The sequence below is a fragment of the Myxine glutinosa genome, chromosome 4 (assembly GCF_964187855.1).
Source record: "Myxine glutinosa chromosome 4, kmMyxGlut1.1, whole genome shotgun sequence".
Taxonomy (NCBI): domain Eukaryota; kingdom Metazoa; phylum Chordata; class Myxini; order Myxiniformes; family Myxinidae; genus Myxine; species Myxine glutinosa.
In genome coordinates this window covers 181,398,701-181,425,607 of record NC_136264.1, presented here as the reverse complement: position 1 = coordinate 181,425,607, position 26,907 = coordinate 181,398,701, and the positions used below count along the sequence as shown (strand labels likewise).

The window sequence follows — 26,907 nt, the reverse complement described above, 5'->3', positions numbered from 1 at the left end:
TACCATCGGTCAAGCCTCGCTAAGGATACTTGGCCATTTGAGCATCGGCACCATGTGCACTGCCGGTCATTTGGGTGCATCAATCGCCACACATCAAGAAAAGCCCCACCTGAAAGAAACTGGGAGAGGTCACCATGGGCCTCGGGATGTGGTTCAAGTGAATTTCTGTCCATTTTGGGCTCTAGCGTACAATTGAAATCTCCCCCCATGCATATGTACTGATTGAGGTCAAACAAATTTAAATGGTTTATCACTTCAGTAAAGAAGAATTTATGGTCAGTACTCTCACTTGGTGCATATACATTAAAAATAATAAGCTTCAGGCTATTGATCACCAATTCTAGGGAGGCAAAACGTCCCCGAATCACCTGAAAGAGGCAAGATTCAGGTACAAGCCCTGGTTTTAACAAAAACCCAACTCCAGCAGATACAGATGACATATTACTGAAGAAACATTTACTTTTGAACATGCTGCACCAGTCATGTTCAACCTTCTCAATAATATGAGTTTCTTGCAGTAATATTACATCAACTTGTTTCCGTTTGAATAAACTATTCACTTGGATCTGGCGGACGTGACTAGCCCCACCACCATTTATATTGAGTGTTGCAAGATTAAGCGTCTTCATCACTCATGAGTAAATTTTGTCTGACGCTGTGAGTACTCACTCTTTGCCTTTGTTATGATTTTCTTTAGTCCATGAAACTGATTTTGTTAGGTTTAGTTCCTCAGATTTTTTTATGACTAGTTTTGCAGCCTGAATAAAGGGAGCCAAATCAGGGAAATGCTCCCCAATGATGACATTTCGCTGTCTATACGTTTCATTGAGAAATGAGAGAACAAGATGGGGAGGGATTGGGGGGGTGATCTACCATTAATTGTGATAACGCTGTTACCTCTACCTCCTCTTCCGATTCTGATAAATCAGAAAATGGTCCAATGAGGTCTGGGTCAATACCGTTTTCTTCTCCTGCTATGCAAACTAGTCTTCCCTTGTCTGGGGGGTCCGCACAGTGTTATGTTTGGGAAACATCAGCACATTGATTACTGATTTCCTCAGATGGCATGAAATCATTATTCCCACATTCCTGTGGATTTATGTTTCCACCCTTATCTGCTATATTGGCAAATTTATTATGGATGTCAGCCTGTTCGACGACATTCGTTTGGATCAATGATGCACCTTTCACAGACTCGTGGCCTGATTTATTTACATCATTAACGTCGTCTGTGTGAGTTATGGAAGCGCGTTGTTTTAGAGGCTGAATCCTGATACTCTTGTCTGGGTTTTCTTCTTTATTTATTTGGTCCACACTTTGCAGAGAGATTCCAGGTGCATCCTGAAGAGTTTTCCCACCAACAGTCTGCAAATCGAGCACGACCTTTTTACCTGCTCCAGATGAGTCATTATCATCCGGAGCCCTTCGTTTACTCATCCCCAATTTAATATCAGTGTCCATTTCAACATTCTGCTGAGGAGGAATAAATACATTCGTGCATGAAACACTGGATTCAGCCTCATTAGGAATTTTAAGCGGTGGAGTAGCGTTAACCTCCCCCCACCCCCCCCCCCCCCCCCCACTGGGAATATTAGTTAGTGGAGCAACGTTAACCTCCCTCCCACTGGGAATATTAATTAGTGGCGTAACCTCCTCCTTACAAACTATGACGGTGTGACCCGTCTTGCCACACCTGACACACGAGGCTTTGGGACAAAAACGTTTTAAATGTCCATACGCTCCACACTGAAAACATGTTAAGGTGGTGGACGATGCGTATAGCTGGAAATTTGCCTCTTCAAAATTAATTTTGAAGGTGATGTTGAGGCCTGTGTCGTCCCCACGGTCTGGAAGGACCATATACACCTGTCTGCGGAAGCTCATTACGTGCTTAACACGTACATTCCGACAACCAAGAGGGATTGTTGAAATCCTTGATACTATTTTACCGTACGGTGATAGCATGGTCATTAACTTGTCATTTGGGATAAATGGTGGTACGTTGGAAATAACCACTCTCGTCGTGGGAGTTAATAGCGGCGACACCATCATAAAGTGACCACTTTCCGTGGTTATCCCCGCACTTACCACGTCATGGACGAGTTCCTCGTCCGAAACGAACACCACCACTTTCTGGTGGTGTGACGCGAAGCTGCACGTATATTTTCATCCCCAACAATGCTCCCTACAGCGAGGATGATGTCCTCGACAGGGACTCCATCCGGAGGCACGCACACAAACGCATGCTTCCTGGTTAAGCCTTCAAAGCCATCGCAACGAGAGCGTGCTTTCGCCATACCGGCGATATTACCTTCGCCTTCTTGTCTGAACCGGCCAAGAAGGTATCAAACCGAAAAAAATCACACAAAAAAGAAAAACAAAACACGCATTATGAGCAATAAGAAAAAAAACGCCCACAACGCGTCGTTAAAGCGGGTAGGCTGCACCCAAAATGGGCCTGCTCTCAGTCTCTCTCTCGTGTGGATAGAGGAGAGGAAAAATGGAAAAAAGCCAGCGCACAAAACACGTAGGGTGGAAAAGGAAAGAGGGAGAGGGGCAGATGGGAGAAAGGTATACTCGGACGACTCACCACAACACACAGCAGCTGCACACGGCGGCCATGACACCACACCCAACTCACCAACGGCCAGCAGGGGGCGAGAGAGAGAGAGAGGAAGAGAGAGAGAGGAAGAGACAGAGAGAGAGAGAGAGGGGGAGAGAGAGAAAAGAGAGAGGAAGTGAGAGAGAACGACAGAGGAAGAGAGAGAGAAAGAGAGAGGAAGTGAGAGAAAGAGAGAGGAAGTGAGAGGAAGTGAGAGAAAGAGACAAAGAGACAGAGAGAGACAGAGAGAGACAGAGAGACAGAGAGACAGAGAGACAGAGAGAGAGAGAGAGAGAGAGACAGAGAGACAGAGAGGGGGAGAGAGAGGGGGAGAGAGAGAGAGAGAGAGACAGAGAGACAGAGAGGGGGAGAGAGAGGGGGAGAGAGAGGGGGAGAGAGAGAGAGAGAGAGAGAGAGAGAAAGAGAGAGGAAGAGACAGAGAGAGAGAGAGAGAGAGAGAGAGAGAAAGAGAGAGAGAGAGAGAGAGAGAGAGAGAAAAGAGAGAGAAAGAAAAAAACAGAAAAAATAAAAAGAGAGAAAAATAAAGAAAGAGAGAGGAAGAAAGGAATAAAAAAAAGAAATAAATAAAAAGACGAGTGAGAGAGAGAGAACTCACCCAAAGATTAACAATGATAGAAATGGCATAATAACTTGCCTGACTAGTGCAGGCCAACTAAAAAGATGACATCACATCTCCAGATCTTACTATTAGTAGAATTACTTTCAAGGAATAAAAGGAAAAGCAGATACAGGAAAGGGCTCTTCTGTACATCTGGCCAAAGGTGGTGGAAGAAGAAATGTGGGCAAGGGGGTTAACAAGGGGAGATGCAGAAAATAGGGCAAAATGGAGAAGATTGTCATGGGGACCCCAAGGCTAACCCCCGCTCTAGCAAGGAAAATGGCCTTAAAATGCATGTTGTTGTTGTTTGTACATCTGGCCAAAATTACATCTCCATCCTCCGTGGAATATTGCATCAAATTTTGGATTAACACCCAACATAATCACCCTGGTGTTGGGCTAGCGGCTAGGGTGCCGGCTTAGGATCCTAGGATCCTGGGTTCGAATCCCAGTAGATCGCTGAATTAACGCCAGGGGGGTTGATTCAGCCTGTCATCCTTCCGAGGTCGGCTAATTGAGTACCAGTTCACTGGTAATGCCCTGGTTGTCGTTAAAGGCGGCAAAAAGGGTTGGCGTCAGGAAGGGCATCTGGCCGTAAAACATTGCTTCAAAAAGGGGACCAAAAAACAACAACAACCACGGTTCCCGAAAAAGGCCAACCCCTGCTTTGCGGGGAAAAATGGCCTCTAAAGGTGGTTATTTTATATAATCACCAAGATTATTGAATCATCTTTATGGGTAGATTGGTCATCCTTCCAAGGTCGGCAAATTGGGTACCAGCGTGCTGGGATGAACATGCCAGTGTGTGCCTCGGTTTAGAACAGGTACACCGTATCCCTGCGTGGCGTCAGGAAGAGCATCCGGTCATAAAAACATTGCCTCAAAAGGGGAACCATGATGATTGTCATGGGCCGCAAGGCTAACCACCGCTCTAGCAGGGAAAATGGCCTTAAAAAGGGAATTTTATGGGTAGATTGGAGTACACCATGTTATTTTAATACATTTTCTTTTCCCGTTTGTACACTGCACATGGAAGAGCATCACACACAGAGGAGAGGGGCAGAGGATCGCACACAGGGAAGAGGCGGGAGGTAGGGGGAAGAGTGACACTTCTACCTTGACTTGATTGACGACTTGAGAGGAGGGAGAGGTGAGAACCTGCCTTGAATAACTTCCTTGAATAACTTACTTCTGCTGGGCATTTTTAAACTTGAAAGCATTGAATACACTTCGCTTTACAATTTGGAAATTGCTTAATGTAGTGAAATTATACCAAGGTGAACCCAGGGATGCTCGCCACGAAAAGGGGGGCCGTCTATAAGACCCGGGACACTCGGGGCGTGCGGACACTCCGGCGGGACTCACTGTGACATTATCCAGTAGTTGAATGGTATGTACGCCCCCAAAGGCTGCGCTGCGTGAACCATTGTTATATCGAAGCTACCATTGCTGTGCTTGAAATGCTCTGATTTAATGCCTATTGTTGCATGTATTGTTACAGGAGATATTATCGATCTAAATGATATTAAAGCCTACCCAGAGGTAAAGTCGTGTCTGCACTTGATTTTCACGACATTTAATATCATTTAGTTCGCCGAATGGCAGACCACAAGATGATCGTGGTTCCGATTCTCGGTGCCGACCCTCAAGCTGAAGGATCTGCATCGGAGTTTGCTCACTGGCTCAACACGCTGCAGAATTACTTCGCTGCTCACGAGACAGAGCCAACCGCTGCGATGCAGCTGTCCGTGTTACAGTCCAAGGTCCATCACACTGTTTATAAGACCATTTCTCGATTTGAGACGTATGATACGGCCCTGGCCGAGCTGACGCGCCTCTACGTAAAGAAACGGAGCGCTGTGCACGGCCGGCATCAACTCTCTCAGCGACGGCAACAACCGTCTGAATCGATCGATCGCTTTGCCCAGGAGCTGCGCTACTTATTGGCAGATTGCGTGCAGGACGTTCGGACTCACGAGCAAGTGCAGGACGATTTGCTCCGAGATGCATTCATATCCGGAATTAGTTCTGGAGTCCTGCGGCTCCATCTCCTGGAGGTCGCGGAGCTGACATTTACAGAAGCACTACGGCTGGCACGCGTATATACAGATGCTCGAGAACAATTGACCGCATATGATCACCCACGAGTCGTGGCGGGGACCTCGCAACTCGCGCGACCCGAGAGGGCCACCGCCGAGGATACGGAGGAGGACCAGACCCCCACGACGGCCGAGCCCCTGGGTGCTCCGGAAGCGGACTCCGCATCCTGCCTCACTGCGGCCGCCGCTGCCAGGCCACGGACTGCCCGGTATGCAAAATGTTATTTTTGTGGCAATCGGCAGCATCCTCGCTCTGAATGCCCGGCTCGAGAGGCGACATGTCACCTCTGCTCTACCAAAGGCCATTTTGCAAAAGTCTGCAGAAAGGCCGCTCGGGGCATGCATTCCCGAGCGACCTTGAATGGGCTCATCGCTGAGCCAACGGATCGCGCACCGGACGGGGCGCCTTGCACAGCTTTGATGAGCCGCTCTCCTCCTCGCGGGCCCCTGGCTTCTTGCCCGACCTTGGTGAGATACGTCGGGCCGCCGAAACAAATGGCGCGAACGCGACCGGTCACAGAGCATCCAACCTTGACTGGCTTTCAAACGCCTACTTCAAACAAGCGACATGCTCCTACTTTGGAAATGCCTCGCGAAGTGCGGCAAACGCAGCACGTGACTCGAGCGCCATCTGATGACAGCTTTTGCGAATTACATGCTCCCCCTCTGGCATGTCAATCTGCAGATGGCAGAAATCTTTCTCACGTGGCTCGAGCGCCATCTCATGGAAGCTTTTGCGAATTACATGCTTTGGCATATGACTCTGCAGATGGCAGAGATCTTTCTCCCGTGGCTCGAGCGCCATCTGGCGGCTGCTCTCATGACCACCCCACACCCACTCTGGCAAATGGAACTACCGATGAGCCAACTGACTTCAATGCTCCTGCTGAGGCCCGAAGGATTGCTGCCGGCGTGGGATCCACCCGCGAGGCGCGATCTTCTCGCCCGGCCGGAACTATACCTGCCGGGTCTGCCGGCCTAGCGCAGGCCTTCATTCCGCTCACAGTCGCGGGCGTTTTTGCGCAAGCTCTGATTGATACGGGATCCACGGATAGTTTTATTGATCAGCGACTCGTGCATCAACATGGGTGGCCGGTTCTCGGGACAACCCGTCGGATCTTTATGGCTTCTCAGGGACTTCGGTTGAGCACTAAAGGGGCGTGTCGATTGAAACTTGTGATAAATGGACGCACGTTCCCGGACGTGTATCTCATGGTATTACCGGCCTTATGCGCTGACGTTCTGTTAGGACTTGATTTCCTTAAGCGGCATGGTCATTTGGAAATAGACTTCGGAGGGCCGGACACGCTCGCTGTGTGTGCCCTCGCTCAAATGGACATGGAGCCACTCTCACTGTTTCCCAACCTGACCACTGATTGTACCCCTGTAGCCATCAAATCGTGGCGCTACTCTCGCGCGGACGCGCAATTCATTGCGGAAGAAACGGCCCTGCTCTTGAAGGACGGTATCATAGAACACAGTAGGTCACCGTGGCGGGCTCAAGTCTTAGTGGTGCGGAGTGAGGCCCACCGCAGGCGAATGGTAATCGACTATTCGCAAACGATTAATCGATTTACACAACTGGATGCCTACCCATTACCGCTGATGGACGCCCTAGTACGCCAGGTGGCCCTGTATTCCGTTTATAGCACACTCGATCTACGTAGTGCGTATCATCAGGTCCCCATCTCTAGGGCTGATCGCGTCTTTACAGCCTTTGAATCGGGTCAGCGGTTGTACCAGTTCACGAGACTTCCCTTTGGGGTAACGAACAGCGTCGCTTGTTTTCAGAGAGCTATGGATGACCTCGTTGCAAAGGAGCATTTGACCGATGTCTTTGTCTATCTGGACAATCTTACGGTTTGTGGGCATGACCAGGCGCATCACGACGCTAATCTAAAACGCTTCCTCGAGGTCGCGCGGAAATATCGCTTAACCATGAATGCGGCGAAGTGTCAATACTCTCTACGCACGGTAGACCTTTTGGGGTACACCGTGACCCATGGCTCCGTCTCTCCGGATAAGGAGCGTCTGCGCCCTTTGCTCGATATGGCTCCGCCTAGCGATCGGGCTTCGCTGAAACGCGCCCTGGGGCTGTTCGCCCACTACTCAAAGTGGGTGCAAAATTTCTCCGCTAAGCTCCGCCCCCTCGTGGCCTGCGACACTTTCCCCTTGGGCCCGGCCGCCCTGGCGGCCTTCGAGGGCCTTAAAGTCGACATTGCTGGCGCCGCTGTCGCAACGATTGACGAGAGTGCCTCTTTCGTTTTGGAGAGTGATGCCTCGGATCATGCGATAGCGGCGACTCTCTCCCAAGGAGGCCGCCCTGTTGCTTTCTTCTCGCGGACTCTCACCTCCGCCGAGCGGAGGCATTCGTCTGTCGAAAAGGAAGCGTACGCGATCGTCGAATCAATTCGGCGATGGCGTTCGTACCTGCTTGGGCGGAGTTTCCAAATCATCACGGACCAACAGAGTGTTGCGTTTATGTACGACACCTTACATGCTCAGCGCATTAAGAATGAGAAAATCACCCGTTGGCGTATTGAACTCGCCGACTTCTGCTACACCATCAAATACCGCCCGGGGAAGGATAACCTGGTCGCTGATGCCTTATCGAGGCCGGCCACTTGCGCGGGGATCGTATCTTTGGAGGGGCTGCGCACTTTGCACAGCACTATGTGTCATCCCGGGGTAACGCGCTTCGCGCACCTTGTGCGCGCGGGCAATCTGCCGTACTCGATGGAGGACATCCGCCGCATCTGCCGTGACTGCGCGATCTGTGCGGAACTCAAACCGCGTTTTTATAGCCCCCCTCTGGGGACACTCGTTAGGGCTACTAGACCGTGGGAGCGCTTGGCGATGGACTTCAAAGGGCCGCTGCCAATGTCGAGCAACTCTCGCTATCTGCTCACTATCGTCGATGAGTATTCCCGATTCCCCTTTGCTTACACGTGCGGGGATATGTCGGCTGCCACGGTTATTCGGTGCCTGCAGAATTTGTTTTCTATGTTCGGGTATCCGGCCTACGTGCATACCGATCGGGGTGCGGTGTTCCTGTCCCAGGAAGTGAGGGGCTACTTGCTCCAACATAACGTCGCTTCGAGCTACACCACCCCGTACCGGCCCCAAGCTAATGGACAGATCGAACGCTTTAATGGGATTATATGGCGGGCCGTCATGCTAAGCCTCCGGACCCTCGGCCGAGGCCTCGATAAATGGGCGTGGTCGCTGCCTGCCGCTCTAAACTCGATCCGGGCTCTCCTATGTACTGCCACCAACCAGACTCCTCACGAACGACTGTTCCACCACCCTAGAAGCTCCGGCAGTATCCAGTCTTTACCCAGCTGGCTTGCTGAACCGGGGCCCGCCTATCTCAAACGAGCGGTTCGCACTAGCAAGTACGACCCCCTTGTTGACAAGGTGCAGGTCCTCCAGGCTAATCCCGAGCATGCCCGCGTGTTAACGGCGGATGGCCGCGAGTCTACTGTCTCCGTACGCCATCTCGCCCCTTGTGGGGACGACGACAGGGATACCGACGAACCCGTCTACGAGTCTATGGACTCTATCGAAGCTTCCCCTATGGAACTACCGCTGTTACTCCCGTCGTCCCCCGCCCCCGTGCCCGAAGGCGCGGGGGCGCCCCCTCCCACTCCAACCTCCGGCGGCTATTCCGACGCGGGGGACTCCGGGCTAGGGGACGCCGTGCCCGGTAGTTTCCGAACACGAACGGGCCGGGAGGTTCGCCGCCCCGACCGCTACGGGTGGACCGACTGACGTGGATTGACGTAACCCTTTGGTTCATTGCTGATGCTTGCTTGCAAACTGCCGAGCGGTAGTATAGTTTTAACGACGGGGAGAATGTAGTGAAATTATACCAAGGTGAACCCAGGGATGCTCGCCACGAAAAGGGGGGCCGTCTATAAGACCCGGGACACTCGGGGCGTGCGGACACTCCGGCGGGACTCACTGTGACATTATCCAGTAGTTGAATGGTATGTACGCCCCCAAAGGCTGCGCTGCGTGAACCATTGTTATATCGAAGCTACCATTGCTGTGCTTGAAATGCTCTGATTTAATGCCTATTGTTGCATGTATTGTTACAGGAGATATTATCGATCTAAATGATATTAAAGCCTACCCAGAGGTAAAGTCGTGTCTGCACTTGATTTTCACGACACTTAAAACCAAATGTTATTATTTAATAAATATTGCATTCCAGAGTTAGTCCACATATACAATTTATTACGTACAAAGTTTTTCAAAGTATTTTTAATTACATAGTTGGAAAATAGTGAACACGCCTGTCCTAAACTCTTTACATACACCCCGAGAATATGAAAAAATATAACTAGACTACAGTCCGATCCCTAACTAACTTCAGTATTCAGTAGCTGTACTTTTAGAAGTAATATTATAAATAATGTTATGACTTTTGGGTAGGGGCATATGTGTAGATTTAGGTAGATCTGCATAGGTAGGTGCTTCGTCTGTCGTGATAGGGAATCTTGATGAAATAAGTTATGTAGCCCGAATGTCGGATTAAGCTTGTGTCTTCGTCCCCGCCACGAGGGGGCGGGGCTTTCTAACTAGCGTAGGGATTATGCTAATTCCATTGTGTGTGGTCCCCTCTGTGATCAGCCCAGTGTCCCTTATGGCAACGCATCACATACATTAGCTAGGCCCAATAGAGCACCACAATAATTAAATTCCCCCGCCGTCACAATGACTTACAGACGAACAGACAGCAAGCGATCATGCACTTGGGCTGACATCACCGGCAGGGCAGCAAACATCGAACAGGCAGGCCGAGAGCCACGCCCAGGAGAATTCGTGATTGACAGGTGGGAGGGGCGAGTTGGAAGCAGGTCGCTGATTGGATAGTAGGGAAGATGAAGGACGTGCCACACTGATTGGCCACCGACAATGATGTGCCACACGATGACGTAACACCAGGGGCGCGAGACGCTCAGCCAATCAGTGGGGAAGGCGCGAGAGAGCCACAACAAGCAACATGCTCATTGGAGGAGAAGCGCAGGTGACGCATGAAGGCACCAAAGGTCACAAGTAAACGACGCACTGTTTGGGGGGGAGAGAGAGCTGACGTCATGAGACGATCGGTAAAACCACCTGCTGGCCGACATCTTAGAGCTTCTCCTTTTGGCTTCCTTCCTGTCCGGACTGCTTTGCCTTTCCCTCCCGTTTGGACCTTTTCCCTTGTGATCCGAACACTGCCTTGCTCGTTGGCCGACGACGAACGTTGGAAAGACGTTGAAGCACCGACGATTCTCTTCCCCGGCGTTCACGTGCAAATGGCGAGCGTACGAGCTGCATTTCACTGTGACCGTGCCGAAGCCGGGAGAACATTGCACGCTCGCTCGCTCGCTTGGCACGAGAGGCCTGGTGAACAGGGACTCATTGAGGCCTGGTGAACGGGGGCGTGGGGAGGCCTGCTTCGTGCCAACCGGGGCGCGGTCGGACGACTGCGCTTGGAGCTGCATGTGACCCATTCGGGTCGCACTGAGGGCCGGTGGAATGCCCGCAGACGGGACCGAGCGGTTCGCGCTGACCAGAGCCGCGTCGGACGGAGCCTGACCGACCTGACTACAGACAGAGCTAAGCCAACACAAACACAAACACAACGATTGCTTTTTATTGATTCCTCCCCTGTGCTGTTGTTGAAGTCTATGAGTGGGATCCCAAACTAGGTCTTAGTTATTTATCGTCGTGTCCATTGTTCTCAGGTTCCGAATAATAAATTGTTTCTTTTTGTACATAATTCGGTTTTCGTTCGTGAGTTACTTTCCACAGCGTGAAGACGCTGGTGCGCGCGGACCGTGAGGTAAATCTCGCCGCTTCTTCTTCTTTCCTTCTAGCCCCCGTGCATATGTATAGCGAAATCTGCCATTGATCGTCGCCTCGGAGTTAAGCTTTGGCTATTCGTGATTTCCCCAGTCTTAACCGAGGGGGAATCACACAACAATAACTAATTCCTTGTAGAGAACCCAACCCTAACCCCTTCTCCACCGCCTCCCCTCTCTCCTTTCCCCATCCCAACATCAAGTCCGACTAGATATTCAAAATGGCGATTGGAATACATTTCACTGATTTTTCTCAACTTTTGTTGAAACCGAGTCTATAACCATCCCAGCGACTATTATAACCGAAATCAAATGGTGAATTAGAGTCGAGATAAAGCCATGAGGGTGTCAGACAGTGCGAGCCCAACAAAAGAGGCCTCAGAGCTATTTGGAGCAAACAAAATAGTGGAGATTTGTTTTTGAAGCCACTCCCAGAATGGATGTAGCCACTACCTCAACGGGTGAAGCCACTCCCGTAAACGGACAGGTGGGCACACTGGAGGAGAGTATTGTAGTGAACTATTTAATTATGCCATAAATTAGAATTATTTGATGGTGCTTGCTCTCAAAGCTAGAAATTATATTATTTAATTACAGAAACCCAGCAAATAATGGTTTTTTTTGAAATCCTGCCTGAAGCACGTACCTTTGGTTCTGCAAGTTGACTGATGTCTGGATACAAATACTGCTTGATACCGTTGACTGCGCCAGGTAGAGTAGCACCACGGATGAGCATTATGACAAGCATGGTGATGGGAAAGGTGGCTGTGATGTAAGAAACCTGAAGGAGGAAGGAATCATTTATTGGACAAAAGTGGTTTTACTGGTATGTAAAGGGTATCTAGGGAATGGTAAAAGATTAACTTCAGTGAGATATGATGAATAATGCTGAGACAGTGGTTCTGTTGCTGAAACCACAGTCACTTCTCTTGATGCTGGGGTTGAGTGCCCTCCTTCTGGAGATGTGCTCACTTATCATCGTGGCTACTCTCTTACAAAAGAACATCATTGTTAACAGAGTAGCAATAACAACAATCAGTGAGATAGAAAATAATGAAAGTGAAAAGTTTACAATATTTTACTACAAACAGTGAAGGGAAGTCATCAAAAGGGAGTACCTTTCCTGAAGTCTTCACTCCTTTCAAGATGCAAATAAATGTGAGGATCCAAGCCAAAATCATGCAGAGAACCAAGCTCCAGTTTGGCTTGCCAACCTCATCAATACCATTCGAAATCCTCAACACCTTTCTCCTGACAGAAGAAAGAAAATGATGACAGTATTATCCTGAAACCAGGGCTGGCATGATGGCCTAGATGTGTGCAAACAACTCTAAACCGTCTTGCATGGGTTTGAATCCTGAACCAGCTATAAACTGTCATCACGGTGTTTCACAGGTAGGGTGATTCATCAATGTGTGTGCCGTCCCCATCCCTCGGATGTACGTGAAACTGTTGTACCATCTACTGGAATTAGTTGGTGGACGTTGAAAATCTCACAGTCTCCTTCGTGAGGCGTAGGTGAACTATCGCCAGCACCATGACCAAATTCCAAAATTCTTGCCCGAACTACTTAGTTGACGTCAGGCCAGCCCAGCTGGTTCATTAAAGACTTGGGCACAAAACTTCCCTTTAGGCCGACCCAACAATAAGGTGAGAATAATTGTAGCCCCCAAAGAATTAGAAGAAGAAGGAAAGGTATGGTCCTGAAACCAAAAATCTAGGAGCATTAACAAGGTAACAATTTGTTGGAAAGAGAATCCCAAATAATTTACTTAGAGATTCAAAATCAACATTCTGTGTAAATGCACACAGGAATGATGTAATAGCAGGCTTCACTTCAAACTGTGCTGATGAAAATGATGACAGTGCAAATTAATGCTGGAAAGGAATGAGAGAGTTCTTAGAACACATTACCCCAATGCTGTGTTCAAGTATATACAGTACATCAATTGAAATAAATAATTATTTTAAAGAACGTTCAAAAAATTCCAGAAGTTTAGTGCTATTGAAACTCCTTTATATGAACTTTTCTTGAGCATTACCTGGTTCCACCTAAGAACATAAGGGTAGTCCAGAATGCACACGAGATTTTTGATTGTCCCATATTTTCCATAGTCATTCATTTTCCACAAACCATGGAATGTTCCTTCTTTTCTATAGTTTGGCATTTTCTACAAGCTATGTGTTCCTTCTTCTTTTCCTTCTTTTCTGTAGTTTGCCACATGGCACTTACCATATAAAGGGACCTTTTCTATGCCCCTGACATTTTTCGCAAGAATTGGTATTATGGATGACCAAATACTGTTGTCAATTTCAACTTATTTTTCGAGAAAATTGTGAGTTATTTGAAAAAAGTGCAAGGGTGCCAATATTTTTGGCCACGACTGTAAAGGGGATTTTGAGGAAGAACGGGAAATACAATTGTGTACTTTGCTTCATTATCTTTGGGTTTTGTCTACTTACTCCCAGAACTCTGTACCAGGTGAGATGTAGTTGGTGCCATTCGTTTGAAAACTGATGTTGTGTTTCATTGCATCCTCCACACAGTTGGGTGTGTTCCAAGTGTTGTTGCATCTTCCCCAAGGCAGGTCATTGGTGAAGGAATGAGCCAAGAAGTACAATGTCCAGGATAAGATGACCATGTAGTCAATGATTGAAAATGACAGGATAACCAGGGAGCCGTATCCAACACCTACAGGAAGTCAGAAACAATGATGCATTTTGTAAAAGTTTATCAAAGTTTAAAGGTTTAATAAATAATTACCATTAGAGATTGAAAATGGACAACAGTAAGCATTAAATGAACTCTTTTGAACATTGACATGAGAGAGCAAAAATAGGGACATGAGAGAAAAATACAAAAGGTATTGTCGCAATGCTGAGGGTTTAGTTACATAGAACCAAAGTCCAAATGACCCTCTCGACTGCCACGTGTTATTACTACATGTGATCCTTAGGACCGTTCACGGGCCGATCCTTGAGGAATGAAGCCAAGTGACTTACCCTTTCCTTCCCTATTGTTGCTTCCACAATTTTACTTTCTACCATTCAGCCTTTCAAACTCAGGGCACATACAGTTCACTAGTTAAAAGAATTCCAGGTTTGAAAACAAACATTTATAAAAGAAAACAACACTACACACAAACAACACTACACACAACACTACACATTTAGAAAAACAATAGTGAAGGAGCTGTGCTCCAACGCAAGTCGAACGGATTGACGCGACAAAAGACGGGAATTCGTCCGAGTTGCTTTATTGCACAAATCAAACTCGGGTACTCTGAAAAGCCCGTTTATCGGGCAGCAATATATATACACACTCAAACACGTCATGCCGGAGCGTTTGCCCAGGAAAGGCGAGACCGGGCGTGCCCGGGCGTCCTGGGCGAGCCCTGGAAAGGCGAATCTGGACGTGCCCGGGCGTCCTGGGTGAGCCCTGGAAAGGCGAGGCTGGGCATGCCCGGGCGTCCTGGGCGAGCCCTGGAAAGGCAAGGCTGGGCATGCCCGGGAAAGACGAGACCAGGCGTGCCCGGGAGAGGCGCGTCTGGGCCTGTCCGGGCGGCCTGGGCGAGCCCGGCATGGTGATCGCTCCCTGGCCGCGTCCTCGGCAGGTGCAAGGCGATTGTGTATACCCAGCGGTAACCGCTACAATAGTATATTTAGCCTGGAAGAAAATACATCTGAGACATTCAGAATCCAAGTCAATTCTTCATTAAACCGCAATGGGTCAAAACTTTCAAAACCCCTGCCGGGAAACCCCGTCCAGGAAAATGCCCAGATAAATAAACGAAAGCATATGCATAGAGAAAAATGGTGCTGCTCCACTTATCATGTATGTAGTTGGCCATTACCAACATACTGTGGAAGTGAAGATTTTCATGCCTCATCAATTTTGGCATGGAAAGGCATACATGCATATCACATACAAAATTAAATTTTGCATACATGGAAAGGGGGTGGGGGAATCCATAGCTAGGTTGTTGTAAGAAAAGGCCAGTCCGTGTGTTTCGAGTAGGTTAGATCGCCATGTATCAGGGACTTATCAGAGTAAGCCGTGTTGTTAAATGGGACGCTAAGGAGGCAGCGCATTTATTTTCTAGACAGTATAGCTAAGGATAACATGGTATGTGTGAAAAGCTCCTCTGGGCAGTCAGCATATGGAGACCTGCGATACTGGCCTGATCTATGGACGCGGGTCAATCCTCATGGACCGGGAATGAGTACTGCACACTGGACAACCACCGGAGCATCTGTGGAACATTGTGGCATTCAAATTGGAATGACGGGGAAAGCCCAGAGAGGCACGCATAACCTTCCACAGATGTTCTGCTCTGGTTAATGGGCTCTCTGTTTGGTAAGAGAGTTCTGGGTTTAATTTTCATGGGTTACAATGAAAAGATTGGCTACAGCAGATACTGCTGGTTTTGAATGGGCTTCCTATTTGTAATTGGGTGTGTTGGTAAATTTACTTTTCCCCATTGTTACGACTCATCATGCCTTGTTTTTTGAGGGTATACAGGTGAGTTGGGGAATTGGTATGGGTGATGCGCAAGAGTGGCCATGAGAGCCAATCACGTGAACTGGGTGGAAGGGGTTAAAAATGTGTGCGCAATAAAATAATTTTTACTGGTGGTTGTGTTGATTGTGGATTGCAATGATTTATGCAAGTCGTGGCAGGTAGGAAAATCTCTTTTTGCATGTACTGCAGGTGTAGGTGGAAAATGAATGGCAGTTGTTGAGGGATCATTGCTGTAAGGTTTGTGGGTGGGGAAGTGTTGCATGTCCATGGGTGGATCGGGCTCTGTGGAGAGTGTGAAGCCAGGTCACCTCTCCCCCAGTGGCCCAGCAAGTGACTGGAAATGGAAACAAAAGCAATACATAAAGTTTGGATTCACATCCTTACATGATCGTGGAGAATTAAAGGGACAATGCGTCCTCTACCAGAATGTTCATGGAAATCAATCATTTTTGCGGCCATCGAAGTTGAAGCTCCATTTGGAGAAGTTTCATCCACATCATCAACATAAGGATGTGGACTTCTTCAAGCGAATGGAAGAGAACGTGAAGCGCCAGCGCTTGGATCAAAGTGGAACATTATTTCAGCAAAACAAGCGTCTTACGGAGGCTTCTTATGCCGTCAGCCTCCTCATTGCGCAACAGAAGAAACCTCACACAGTCAGAGAGTCTCTGATCAAGCCATGTGCTCTGAAGATGGCTAGGATTCTGCTTGGAGAAGAAGCTGAAAAAAAGTTCAACAAATTTCCTCTGTCAAATAATACGGTTCAAAGGAGGATTGCTGATTTGTCTAGCGACATAAAAGAACAGTTGATTGCTGAAATCAAAGACGCTGCATTTGGATTGTTCTCAATTCAGTTGGATGAATCCACAGATGTTTCATCCTGTTCCCAGCTTCTTGCCTTCATTCGGTATGTGAAGGGCGATTCCATCAAGGAAGAATTCTTATTCTGCCATTCTCTCGAAAGAAATACCAGAGTTGTGGATGTGATGGAAAAAGTAACAGAGTTCTTTGACCATGAGGAACTGAACTGGCACAATCTCTGTGGAGTGTGCATCGATGGCGCCCCAGCTATGCTCGGAGCAAAAAGTGGCTTCCAAGCGCTTGTTCGAAATCGATCTCCAGGCATCATTTCTGTTCATTGTCTGATTCATCGGCAAGCTCTTGCTTCAAAAACCCTTCCATGTCATCTTCAGGATGTTCTTGAACAAGTCATCAAAATTGTGAACTACGTGAAAAGCAGTGCTTTGAATTCCCGACTGTTCAAGCAATTGTGCACAGAAATGGATTCAGAGCATAAGAACCTGCTTTACTACACCAGTGCACCAAGGTGCATTGGCTATCAAGAGGAAATGTTGTGGCACAAGTGTTTGAACTCCGAGAAGAGATGCAGAGTTTCCTACAGATGCAAGAAAAGCACAAACTTGAAGCTTCCTTCCATGAAAAGTTGTGGGTCTTTCACCTCGCATACCTTGTGGATATTTTTGATCAACTGAACAGACTGAATCTAAAGCTGCATGGAAAGGGAAGAACTATCATTCAGTTCATTGACACTCTCAGTGCATTTATACAGAAGCTTGAAAACTGGAAACGAAAGGCTGAGGAAGGGAACTTTACCATGTTCGAATCTCTTTCAGAAGTCACTATTAATGAGCTGTTGGATCCTGTCGTTGCAAAGGATGTTGTGACACACCTCAGCTGTCTCTGAGAAGAATTTCTGCAGTACTTTCCAGAAATTGGGAGAGAAGGACTGGCGCTCATGAGGAATCCTTTTCTTGTTAAAGTCAGTGACATCCAGGATGACCTGCAAGATGAACTGATTGAATTTCAAAATGATTCTGGATGCAGAGATGTCTTTGAAGCTTCCTCTATCTCTGAGTTTTGGCCAAAAATGATGGGAAGCTACCCCAACATTGCAAAGGAATGCCTTTGGAAACTCCTGCCCTTTGCAACAACTTATCTTTGTGAATCAGGCTTCTCAACGTTGGTGCAGCTGAAGACAAAGGCTCGGAACTGCCTTAAATGTGAGGCAGATCTTAGATGTGCGCTTTCTACAAGAGAACCTAGGATTTGGAAACTGGTGCAGAAAATTCAGGAGAACATCTCTCATTGAAGTAGCTTTAGGTTAAACTGGTTTGAGTTTTTTTTTCAATTGGCAGATACTGCAATGTTTTATGTCACAGCCCACAAGCAAAGCACCCTGGAGCTGAGTTTTCAAATCTTTTTTTATTTTCCTGGTTATTATTGCAATGTGTTAATAGAGGTTCATTTCTTAATTTAAAATAAATATTTGTTTTTTATGGAAAAGCCTTGAAGTCGGAAGTGTTCATTTGCCTTTTCAATTGATTTTCTTGTTCTGTTCTAAAAATTTCTCGCAAGACCCTTTGTCCCAAATAAATTTGCTTTACTTCACTCGCATTAATTAATTTCACCAACAAATTGTTCAAATGAGAAATATTGTTCCATTAAATACTCTAAAAGTCTAAATTGAATTAAGTTGTGGTTCTTATTGACATTTCTTTAGTTTCAAAAAATTGCTATGATCCCCACTGGGCCATGACATGTCAGGTAAAAAGCCAATTGGGCCACATAGCGAAAAAAGTTGGGAAACACTGATCGAGAGAGACTACTGGAGGTGTTTGAGCGGCATTCAGGGATGGTAAAATAAATAGGCGTGCCATTAGTTTATATGTTCGTGAATGGGTTAACACCAAAATTGCAGGTCAAAGTAAAGAAACTATGTGTTTCATGGGAAACTAAAACGATCGAGGAGATACTGCCTTTTACTGAACGTCCTGGGGACAGACCAGATAACCTGTCCAGACAGGGTTCATGTTACAAATGCAAGCAGAATAAACACTGGAAAAGGGAGTGTCCACAAAAGAATCGAGAAACACCCCTCGGACAGGTCTCTGTAGCTCCAGGCTGTCCTGGGTGTGTACCATTCCCAGTGGAAATCCTAAGGTGTGTACCTGGTAGACGCTGAAGGCTGATGGCTATATTTGTGAAGTGTGGTCTATGATGGATACAATCTGTGAATGTTTTTTTTTTTTGCTCAGATAGTTGAAAGTTGGTCATTCTGAAATGTTGTTGTAAGTATTAAGTCGTCTTGTGTAGTGGTTGACAGTGGTTGGGTTTAATACAATGTTGGTTGCTGGGCTGTCGTGCATCTCCTAAGTACAGTAAGGGGAGGGAGGTGGTTGAAAAATCTTACCAGCCAATTTGGACAACTAAGTCGTGAAAGACTGGGGCCAAACTTCATTTTAATTTATCTGTACGATATCTAAGAAGTTGGATGGATTTTGATGGAGTTTGGTGGAGAGATTTGGAGTGTAACAAAGATTAATTTATTTGATTTTGGTAAGGATCTGGAGGTGGATTCGAGAATAATTAGTTTTAAAGTGATTCTTCACCATTGAGTGCCATAATGGCTCAGGCTGTTGTGGTTGTATCGTGAGAAGACACTTGAATGGGTTGATTGGGATTTTCTTATTGAGATTCAATGTACATTCAGTCTGCTTGTGCAAAAATGGCAGGCTATTGTGGGCCTGTATGGAGAGCGTGTATATTGCATATTCCTGTAGGGTCTGAGCGATGGGAGTTGCGATTTTTTTTATGGGGAAGGGGTGCACATGTTTTAACGTGTTCCACGTATGTACAATGTTGAGGGAGGAGAGACGGGTGCATATGTCTTTGTTTTGTTCTCGCACACCTCTTCGCTTTGCCTGGCTTCTGCTGGGGAAGGCAATGGCAAACCACCCAATGTAACCCCGACTAAATAAATAGCACCACAAAGCGGGCGTAACCCCTCAGCCCATGCATGGTGGAAACCAATTTCAAGATGGCTGCCGTGGCGGCCATATTGAAAATCGCAGTGCACCCATTTTCGAAAGGAACCTTCCTCTACTCAACCCCAACACACACTGCAAAAATGGATTTAATCGGACAAGCCGTTCTGCATGAAATTGACGGAAACCAATTTCAAAATGGCGGCCGTGGCGGCCATATTGAAAATGCAGCGCGCCCATGAACCTTCCGCTACTCAACCACAACACACACTGCAAAAATGGATTTAATCGGACAAGCCATTCTGCTCGAAATTGACGGAAACCAATTTCAAGATGGCTGCCTTGGCGGCCATATTGAAAATCGCAGCGCGCCCATTTTCGAAAGGCACCTTCCTCTACTCAACCCCAACAAACACTGCAAAAATGGATTTAATCGGACAAGCCGTTCTGCTCGAAATTGACGGAAACCAATTTCAAGATGGCTACAGTGGCGGCCATATTGAAAATCGCAGCGTGCCCATTTTCGAAAGGAACCTTCCTCTGCTCAACCCCAACACACCCTGCAAAAATGGATTTAATCGGACAAGCCATTCTGCTCGAAATTGATGGAAACCAATTTCAGGATAGCTACCGTGGCGGCCATATTGAAAATCGCAGCGTGCCCATTTTCGAAAGGAACCTTCCTCTGCTCAACCCCAATACACACTGTAAAAATTGATTTAATCGGACAAGCCATTCTGCTCAAAATTGATGGAAACCAATTTCAAGATGGCTGCCGTGGCGGCCATATTGAAAATGGCAGCGCGCCCATTTTCGAAAGGAACCTTCCTCGACTCAACCCCAACACACACTGCAAAAATGGATTTAATCGGACAGGCCGTTCTGCTTGAAATTGACGGAAACCAATTTCAAGATGGCTGCCGTGGCGGCCATATTGAAAATCGCAGCGCACCCAGGAACCTTCCTCTACTCAACCCCAACACACACTGCAAAAATGAATTTAATCGGACAAGCCGTTCTCCTTGAAATTGACAGAAACCAAAAGTTGACGGACGCCCGGACGCCCGGACGACGCCCGTGACGACAATACCCCTTAGCCCAATTTGGGCTGAGGGGTGAAAACTGCTTCGGCAGTGCTGACACTCTGTGGCAGAGTATGAAGGCCGCATGAGGGAACACCCCCTGACGAGGTGGTTGGAGAGTGTGCAGGTCAAAACGTGTGTTGTAGTCCAAATTGTATGAATCGTCATAGTGGTTCGGAGCGAGCGTTCTGGGAAAGGCAGGTTTTAAGTTCGGCTCGCATGGGAGTACAGTCCGAGTTAATTGGATTCTGGTTGGAGTCTGAGTCCGGATCTAGTCTGTTGGTGTTGCGAAAGGCATGACTCCATTGACTCATAGTCAGATTTGCCGTGTCATAGGAAAGTTGTTTGCTGGCTTTTTGTGGGGAATTGCTCATTATTACATTTTTCTGAAGTTAAAGGTTCACTGAGAGTGAAAATCAATGTTGGCATTTTTATAAACTAGGGCATTGCCCGTACTATATCTATATCTAAAATTATATCCCCCCCCCCTCTATTTACATGAAATGGTTTGGTCCAAAGCGAACGGCTTGCGAGTACGGTGACAATCCCCCCCCTCTATTTACATGCAATGGTTTGGTCCAAAGCGAACGGCTTCCGGAGTTTGGTAAAGAAATCGCCATCGCGTGCACAAACGCGCAGGAAAGCGAATGAATCGCAAATTCGGTTTTATTAGTTTTAAAACATAGTTTAACGCCAACATAGTTTGCAAACGTGAAATAAATGAATACGCTCTCAAATGTGCCATCCGAGGCAGAGTGTGTCCTCCACGTTCGGCACACGCGATCGTTCGCTGCTCTCTGATTGGTTGAATCGTTTTTTGGACATAGCTCGGTAAGTAATTGTCCGATTAATATGAAACCTTGAAAAGGCACATCCTCGGGTCCCCAGCAATATACCTGGCAAGTTTAAAGTATATCGGACCCGTGGTTGTCGAGAAACAGCGGTCACAGACAAACAGACGTACAGACGTACAGACGTACAAACGTACAAACAGAGATTACTGGAATTATAGATAGATGTCGTTATGGCGGCCATTTTGGATTTTCAAAATGGCCGCCATTTTTACCTATAATTTGCCATATCTTTACTCCTAGATCACATAGAAATGCAAATAAAGTGTCGATACCTATGTTTTCAGGGGCAAGTATATCAATAAACATACGCACAGAGCTCTAAAATTATTCCATGGGGCAGATGTCATTTAAGGCAGGTCGGAGGGGGGCATGACCTAGCGGTGTTTGCACTCAAATATTGAGGCAAATAAAGCTGACACTCAAGAGGAAAGTTATGGGTTTTTATAAAGATCACAAGGCTTGATATATGGGGTGTAATTTCCACCCCATGTGCATTGTTGATCTGAAGGAAACCAAAGATCTGTATGGACGATTGATGGTCCACTCTAGGTCAAGCCGAGATATTGACCAAAAGCTCGGAATTGGCAATTATGAGTTCACCTTAACACCGAGAGCATTGTTCGCACCAAATGGATCAATGTTGGCATGTACTGACAAATCCAAGTTAATCCATGCACTGGAGAAGCTAACTCAAGAAGAGGTGGGACCATCCACTGTCATTGGTGATTCACAGGCTCCAGTTCTGCCAAACCCGATAGATTCGCAGGGTGATACTGTCACTGGTGATTCAGAGGCTCCAGTATTGTCAGACCAAAGAGTTTTGCAAGATGATCATGTGGAATCCATGAATGCAACAGCCACGTCTGTCACCGACCCACTTCCAAGTCGGAAAATCGCTGTGGTAGATGGTATGGTGGTGGTTCAAAAACGGTCAAAGCCAGCAACAGTAAAAACTGCAAAGGATCTGAGCATATGCTTTAATGCCAAACTGCTGTGGATGACTGATGGTTATGATGAAATTATTCTAGTGTTTGACACATACAAGCTGGATTCACTCAAGAGCACAGCTAGAGACAAGAGACGTCACGGCAAAGATCCAATTAGATACCAAGTTACTGAAGACCCCAACATCAAGCACGTAACAATGAGCCGTTTTCTCTCCCATGATCAAACCAAGGCTGACTTGACAGAGTACTTGACAGAAAAGACTCTGGAGTACAACAAAGACTCTCATAAGTTGATAATTGTATCAGCGTCTGGTCGTACTAGGAGCAACAGTAGTCTACCGTTTGAAGACAATAATCATGAGGAAGCAGATACCTTGATGATTTGTTCGGCAGTGTCTGCATCACAGCGGAGTCCAAGCAATGCCGAGATGACAATCTTCTCTCTGGATGTTCAGGTATGTTCTGGTACTGGCGATTGCAAACTATCCTCTTCTGATAAAGAACACATCAATGTCAATGACATCGGGTGTTGTAAACATACGCCCCATTTGGGTTGCTCTCGGTGAAGAAAAGGCCAAGGCCTACCTGCTTTTCACGCATTCACAGGTGCTGATAACACAAGAAGGTTTTCAGGAGTAGGCAAGGCAACGTGGTTTAAAGTTTTCCTAAAAGCTGAAAGGGATGCAATTAAAGCACTCCAGACGCTGATGGAAAACAGTGACGTCACTGAAGACCTCGTTTCTGTGCTGGCTGCTTTTGTCTGCTCAATGTATTGTCCTAAAGGAATTCATATCCAGAGTATACCTGAATTGCGCTGGCACATCTTCTGCAAACACATGGCTGAGAGTACAAAGCTACCACCTGCAATTGGTGCCTTGAAGCAACACATCTTAAGAGTTCGCATCCAAGCTAGAGTATGGGGTCAAGATGATGTTTTCCACCAATAATTCCTGGATCCACTTCAGAATGGGTTTTACAATGATGCCAATGATCAACTGAGACCACTAACAACATATGAACCCCCAGCACCAAAAGCCATCATCGAAATGGTACGATGTAGATGCACTACGAATTGTTCTTCAAGGTTGTGTTCATGCAGATCAGAGAACTTGCCATGTACAGATCTCTGTCTTTGTGATCCAGATCAGTGCGAAAACGACGACGATTACTTCACTGAGCTACTAACAGATGATGACAGTGATGGCGAAATGTCGTCACCCATCATGCTTATATAATTTGCTTACCAGTGGAATGTGTGGGCAATAGCTAATGCACAGTACTGTTGCACTTAACTGGCCTTGGATTCAGTTGACGTTCTGAACCACAAAGAGTTAGCGGTGGTGATGGTGAGTGCTCAAGAGCATTCATGACGACTTGAAAGTAGCATGAGAATTATGAATGTGTTATTTGTTGGTTTTGAACTCGTTGTTGGTAATCCATTTTAGAGATATTGAACACTGAAGTCAATTCCCTTATGTAATTTGTGCCTGCTAAACTAACCATTAAGAACATGTGTTCAACCAAACGCCTGAGTGGTAAATGGCTCCGAAATGGTGGCCATTTTGAAAATCAAAATGGCGGCACTCTGACTGTAATTCAATCATGCAAAATGAACTGCCATGCGTAACAAATGCTACTTTTTGCCAAAAAAAAATGGGCTTCATAGAATGAAAAATGCCCAAGTTATATTGAAAAATAGTTGAAACCTGACGGCCATTTTGAATTCCAATATGGCCGGCATAGACGGATTTTAAAAACTACATTCCAATGTGGATTTATCCTTGTGACTGTATGAACTCATTTGCTCTTATATAGCCATTAAAACTTAGTCTATTACAAAAAAGTCCTCACCGATTAATAAGATCTTAATTATTTGGTTTGTAATGGCAGCCATTTTGAAAAACAAAATGGCGGCACTCTGATTGCACTGGAACTATGCAAAATGAGCTACTACCCATAATAAATGCTATTTTGTGACACAAAATGGGCTTCATGGAGTAAAAAATGCCTGAATTATGTTGAAAAGTAGTTGAAACCTGGCAACAATTTTGAATTCCAATATGGCCGCCATTGAGTAATTTTTTAAAATGCCAACATCGATTTTCGCACTCAGTGACCCATAAGCTTTCAGAAAATGTATAGTTTTCCTATTCCCCCCCAAAAAGCCAGCAAAATTACATAAGGAAACGGACTATCATTTTGCTAACCTTGAAAGGATGACAGGCTGAGTCAACCCACTGGGTGTTAATTCAACGGACTGACAGGGACTTGAACCGGGACAAAATAACATCGGCTCAACGTTGGTTATAGTTTGGATTGATTACCTTGTGCTCGCGAAGCGAAAGTGGGGTTAAGCATTCAGTTGGATACGTGTGCCGTGTACCGTGTCTGCATTTTAAAAATTCATTTTCTCGGCAACCCTTGGTCCGATCGACACGAAATTTTCAGAATAGGAGCGCCTCCTCCTTTCAAATATTTTAACGATAATCATGACATCATAGGTCATGTGGTACAGGCACCATCTTGGAAAAACCGAAAAATGTTGCACCTCTATATATGTGCAACTGGTTTGGAGAGGAATATGCCTGGCGGTATTACGACAGGTGAGAACAGGTGAGAACAGGTGAGTCACACCACCCTGACTACAAACAGGTAAAACACCACTGCTGTACATAGGTACAGGCTGTGCACACTGTACACACACTGTACACACTATTAACAATACGTGCTGCTGCATACATACACACACACACACACACACACACACACACACACACACACACACACACACACAGATATATACACACACATATATATATATATACACACACACGTATATACACATACACACATACACATACACACGTATACACACACACACACACACACACACACACACACACACACACACACACACACACACACACACACACACACACACACACACACACACACATACACATACACACGTATATACACATACACACATACACATACACACACACACACACACACACACACACACACACACACACACTGTGCAGAGGGCGCGCTAAAATTAGGCTAAAACACGTGGCGGTGCCACTGATGCAGTGCCCCAATTCTGGTAAACTCGTGTGCATTTTGTCAGATTTGAGAGAGAATGGACTAAATGGGAAAAATGTAATTTTCTTTAATGAAAATTTTGGAAAATGAAGATGCAGTGCACAAAGGAAGAATGAGTGTTATTTGATGTGAAATGCACTACAGATGACTGACTGCTTGATACCTTCATGGGTGAAGGGTTGAAACTGAAATTGCATACATAATTTGTGGACGGGGAGGAGGGGAGGGGGAAAGGGGAGGGGAAGGGGGAAAGGGGAGGAGGAGGGGGAGGGGCAGGGGGAGGGGAGGGGGGCAGGGGGAGAGGAGGGATGGGGGAGGGGAGGGGGGAGGGGAGAAGTGGAGGGGGAGGGGGAGGGGGAGGGGGAGAGCGAGGGGGAAAGGGGAGGGGGAGGGGGAAGGGGGAAAGGGGAGAGGGGAAGGGAGGGGTGGGAGGGATGGGAGGGGGAGGGGATGGGGGAGGGGATGGGGGAGGCAGAGGGGGAAAGGGGAGGGGAAGGGGGAAAGGGGAGGGGAAGGGGGAAAGGGGAGGGGAAGGGGGAAAGGGGAGGGGGGAAGGGAGGGGTGGGAGGGATGGGAGGGGGAGGGGGAGGGGGAGGAGGGGAGGGTGAGGAGGGGAGCGGGAGGGGGAGGGGATGGTGGAGGGGAGGGGGAGGGGGAGAAGGAAGAGGAGGGGGAGGGGGGAAGAGGAGGGGGAGGGGGAAGAGGAGGGGGAGAGAGGAGGGGGAGGGGAGAAGGGGAGGGGGGAGGGGGAAGGAAGGGGTGGGAGGGGTAGGGGTGGGGGAGGGGGAGAGGGGAGGGGGAGGGGGAGAGGGAGGGGGAGGGGGGAGAGGGAGGGGTGGGAGGGATGGGAGGGGGAGGGGATGGGGGAGGGGGAGGGGATGGGGGAGGGGAGGGGGAGGGGGAGGGGGAGGGAGGAGGGAGGGCATGGGAGGGGTGGGGGAGGGGGAGGGGGGAAGGGAGGGGTGGGAGGGATGGGAGGGGGAGGGGGGAGGGGAGGGGGGAGGGGAGGGGGGAGGGGATGGGGGAGGGGAGGGGGAGGGGGAGGGGGAGGGAGGAGGGAGGGGATGGGAGGGGTGGGGGAGGGGGAGGGGAGGGGGAGGAGGGGGAGGGGCGAGGGGTGAGGGGGAGGGGGAGGGGAGGGATGTCAGGGGGGAGGGTGAGGGATGGGAGGGGGAGAGGGAGGGGGAGGGGGGAGGGGAGGGTGAGGGATGGGAGTGTGAGGGGGTGGGGGGAGGGGGAGGGGGGAGGGGGAGGGGGAGGGGGGAGGGGGGAGGGAGGGGGAGGGGGGAGAGGGAGGGGTGGGAGGGATGGGAGGGGGAGGGGAGGGGGAGGAGAGGTGGGGGAGGGGGAGGGGGGAGGGGGGGGAGGGGAGGGGGAAAGGGGAGGGGGAGGGGAGGGGGAAAGGGGAGGGGGAGGGGAGGGGGAAAGGGAAGGGGA

General features: G+C 47.8%; 1 protein-coding gene across 3 annotated transcripts in view; it reads right to left on the bottom strand.

Annotated features, from left to right (window-relative positions):
- The window catches only part of LOC137416734 (sodium- and chloride-dependent taurine transporter-like), a 147,624-nt gene that overhangs the window by 83,737 nt on the left and 36,980 nt on the right, over positions 1 to 26,907 (bottom strand). For all 3 annotated transcript variants that reach the window (XM_068102352.2, XM_068102353.2, XM_068102351.2), the window contains exons 4-6: positions 13,639 to 13,867; positions 12,294 to 12,426; positions 11,822 to 11,956 (exon numbers count right to left, since the gene is read on the bottom strand). In XM_068102352.2, the coding sequence (XP_067958453.2) occupies positions 11,822 to 11,956; positions 12,294 to 12,426; positions 13,639 to 13,867 (497 nt within the window). The remainder of the gene's footprint in view (positions 1 to 11,821; positions 11,957 to 12,293; positions 12,427 to 13,638; positions 13,868 to 26,907) is intronic.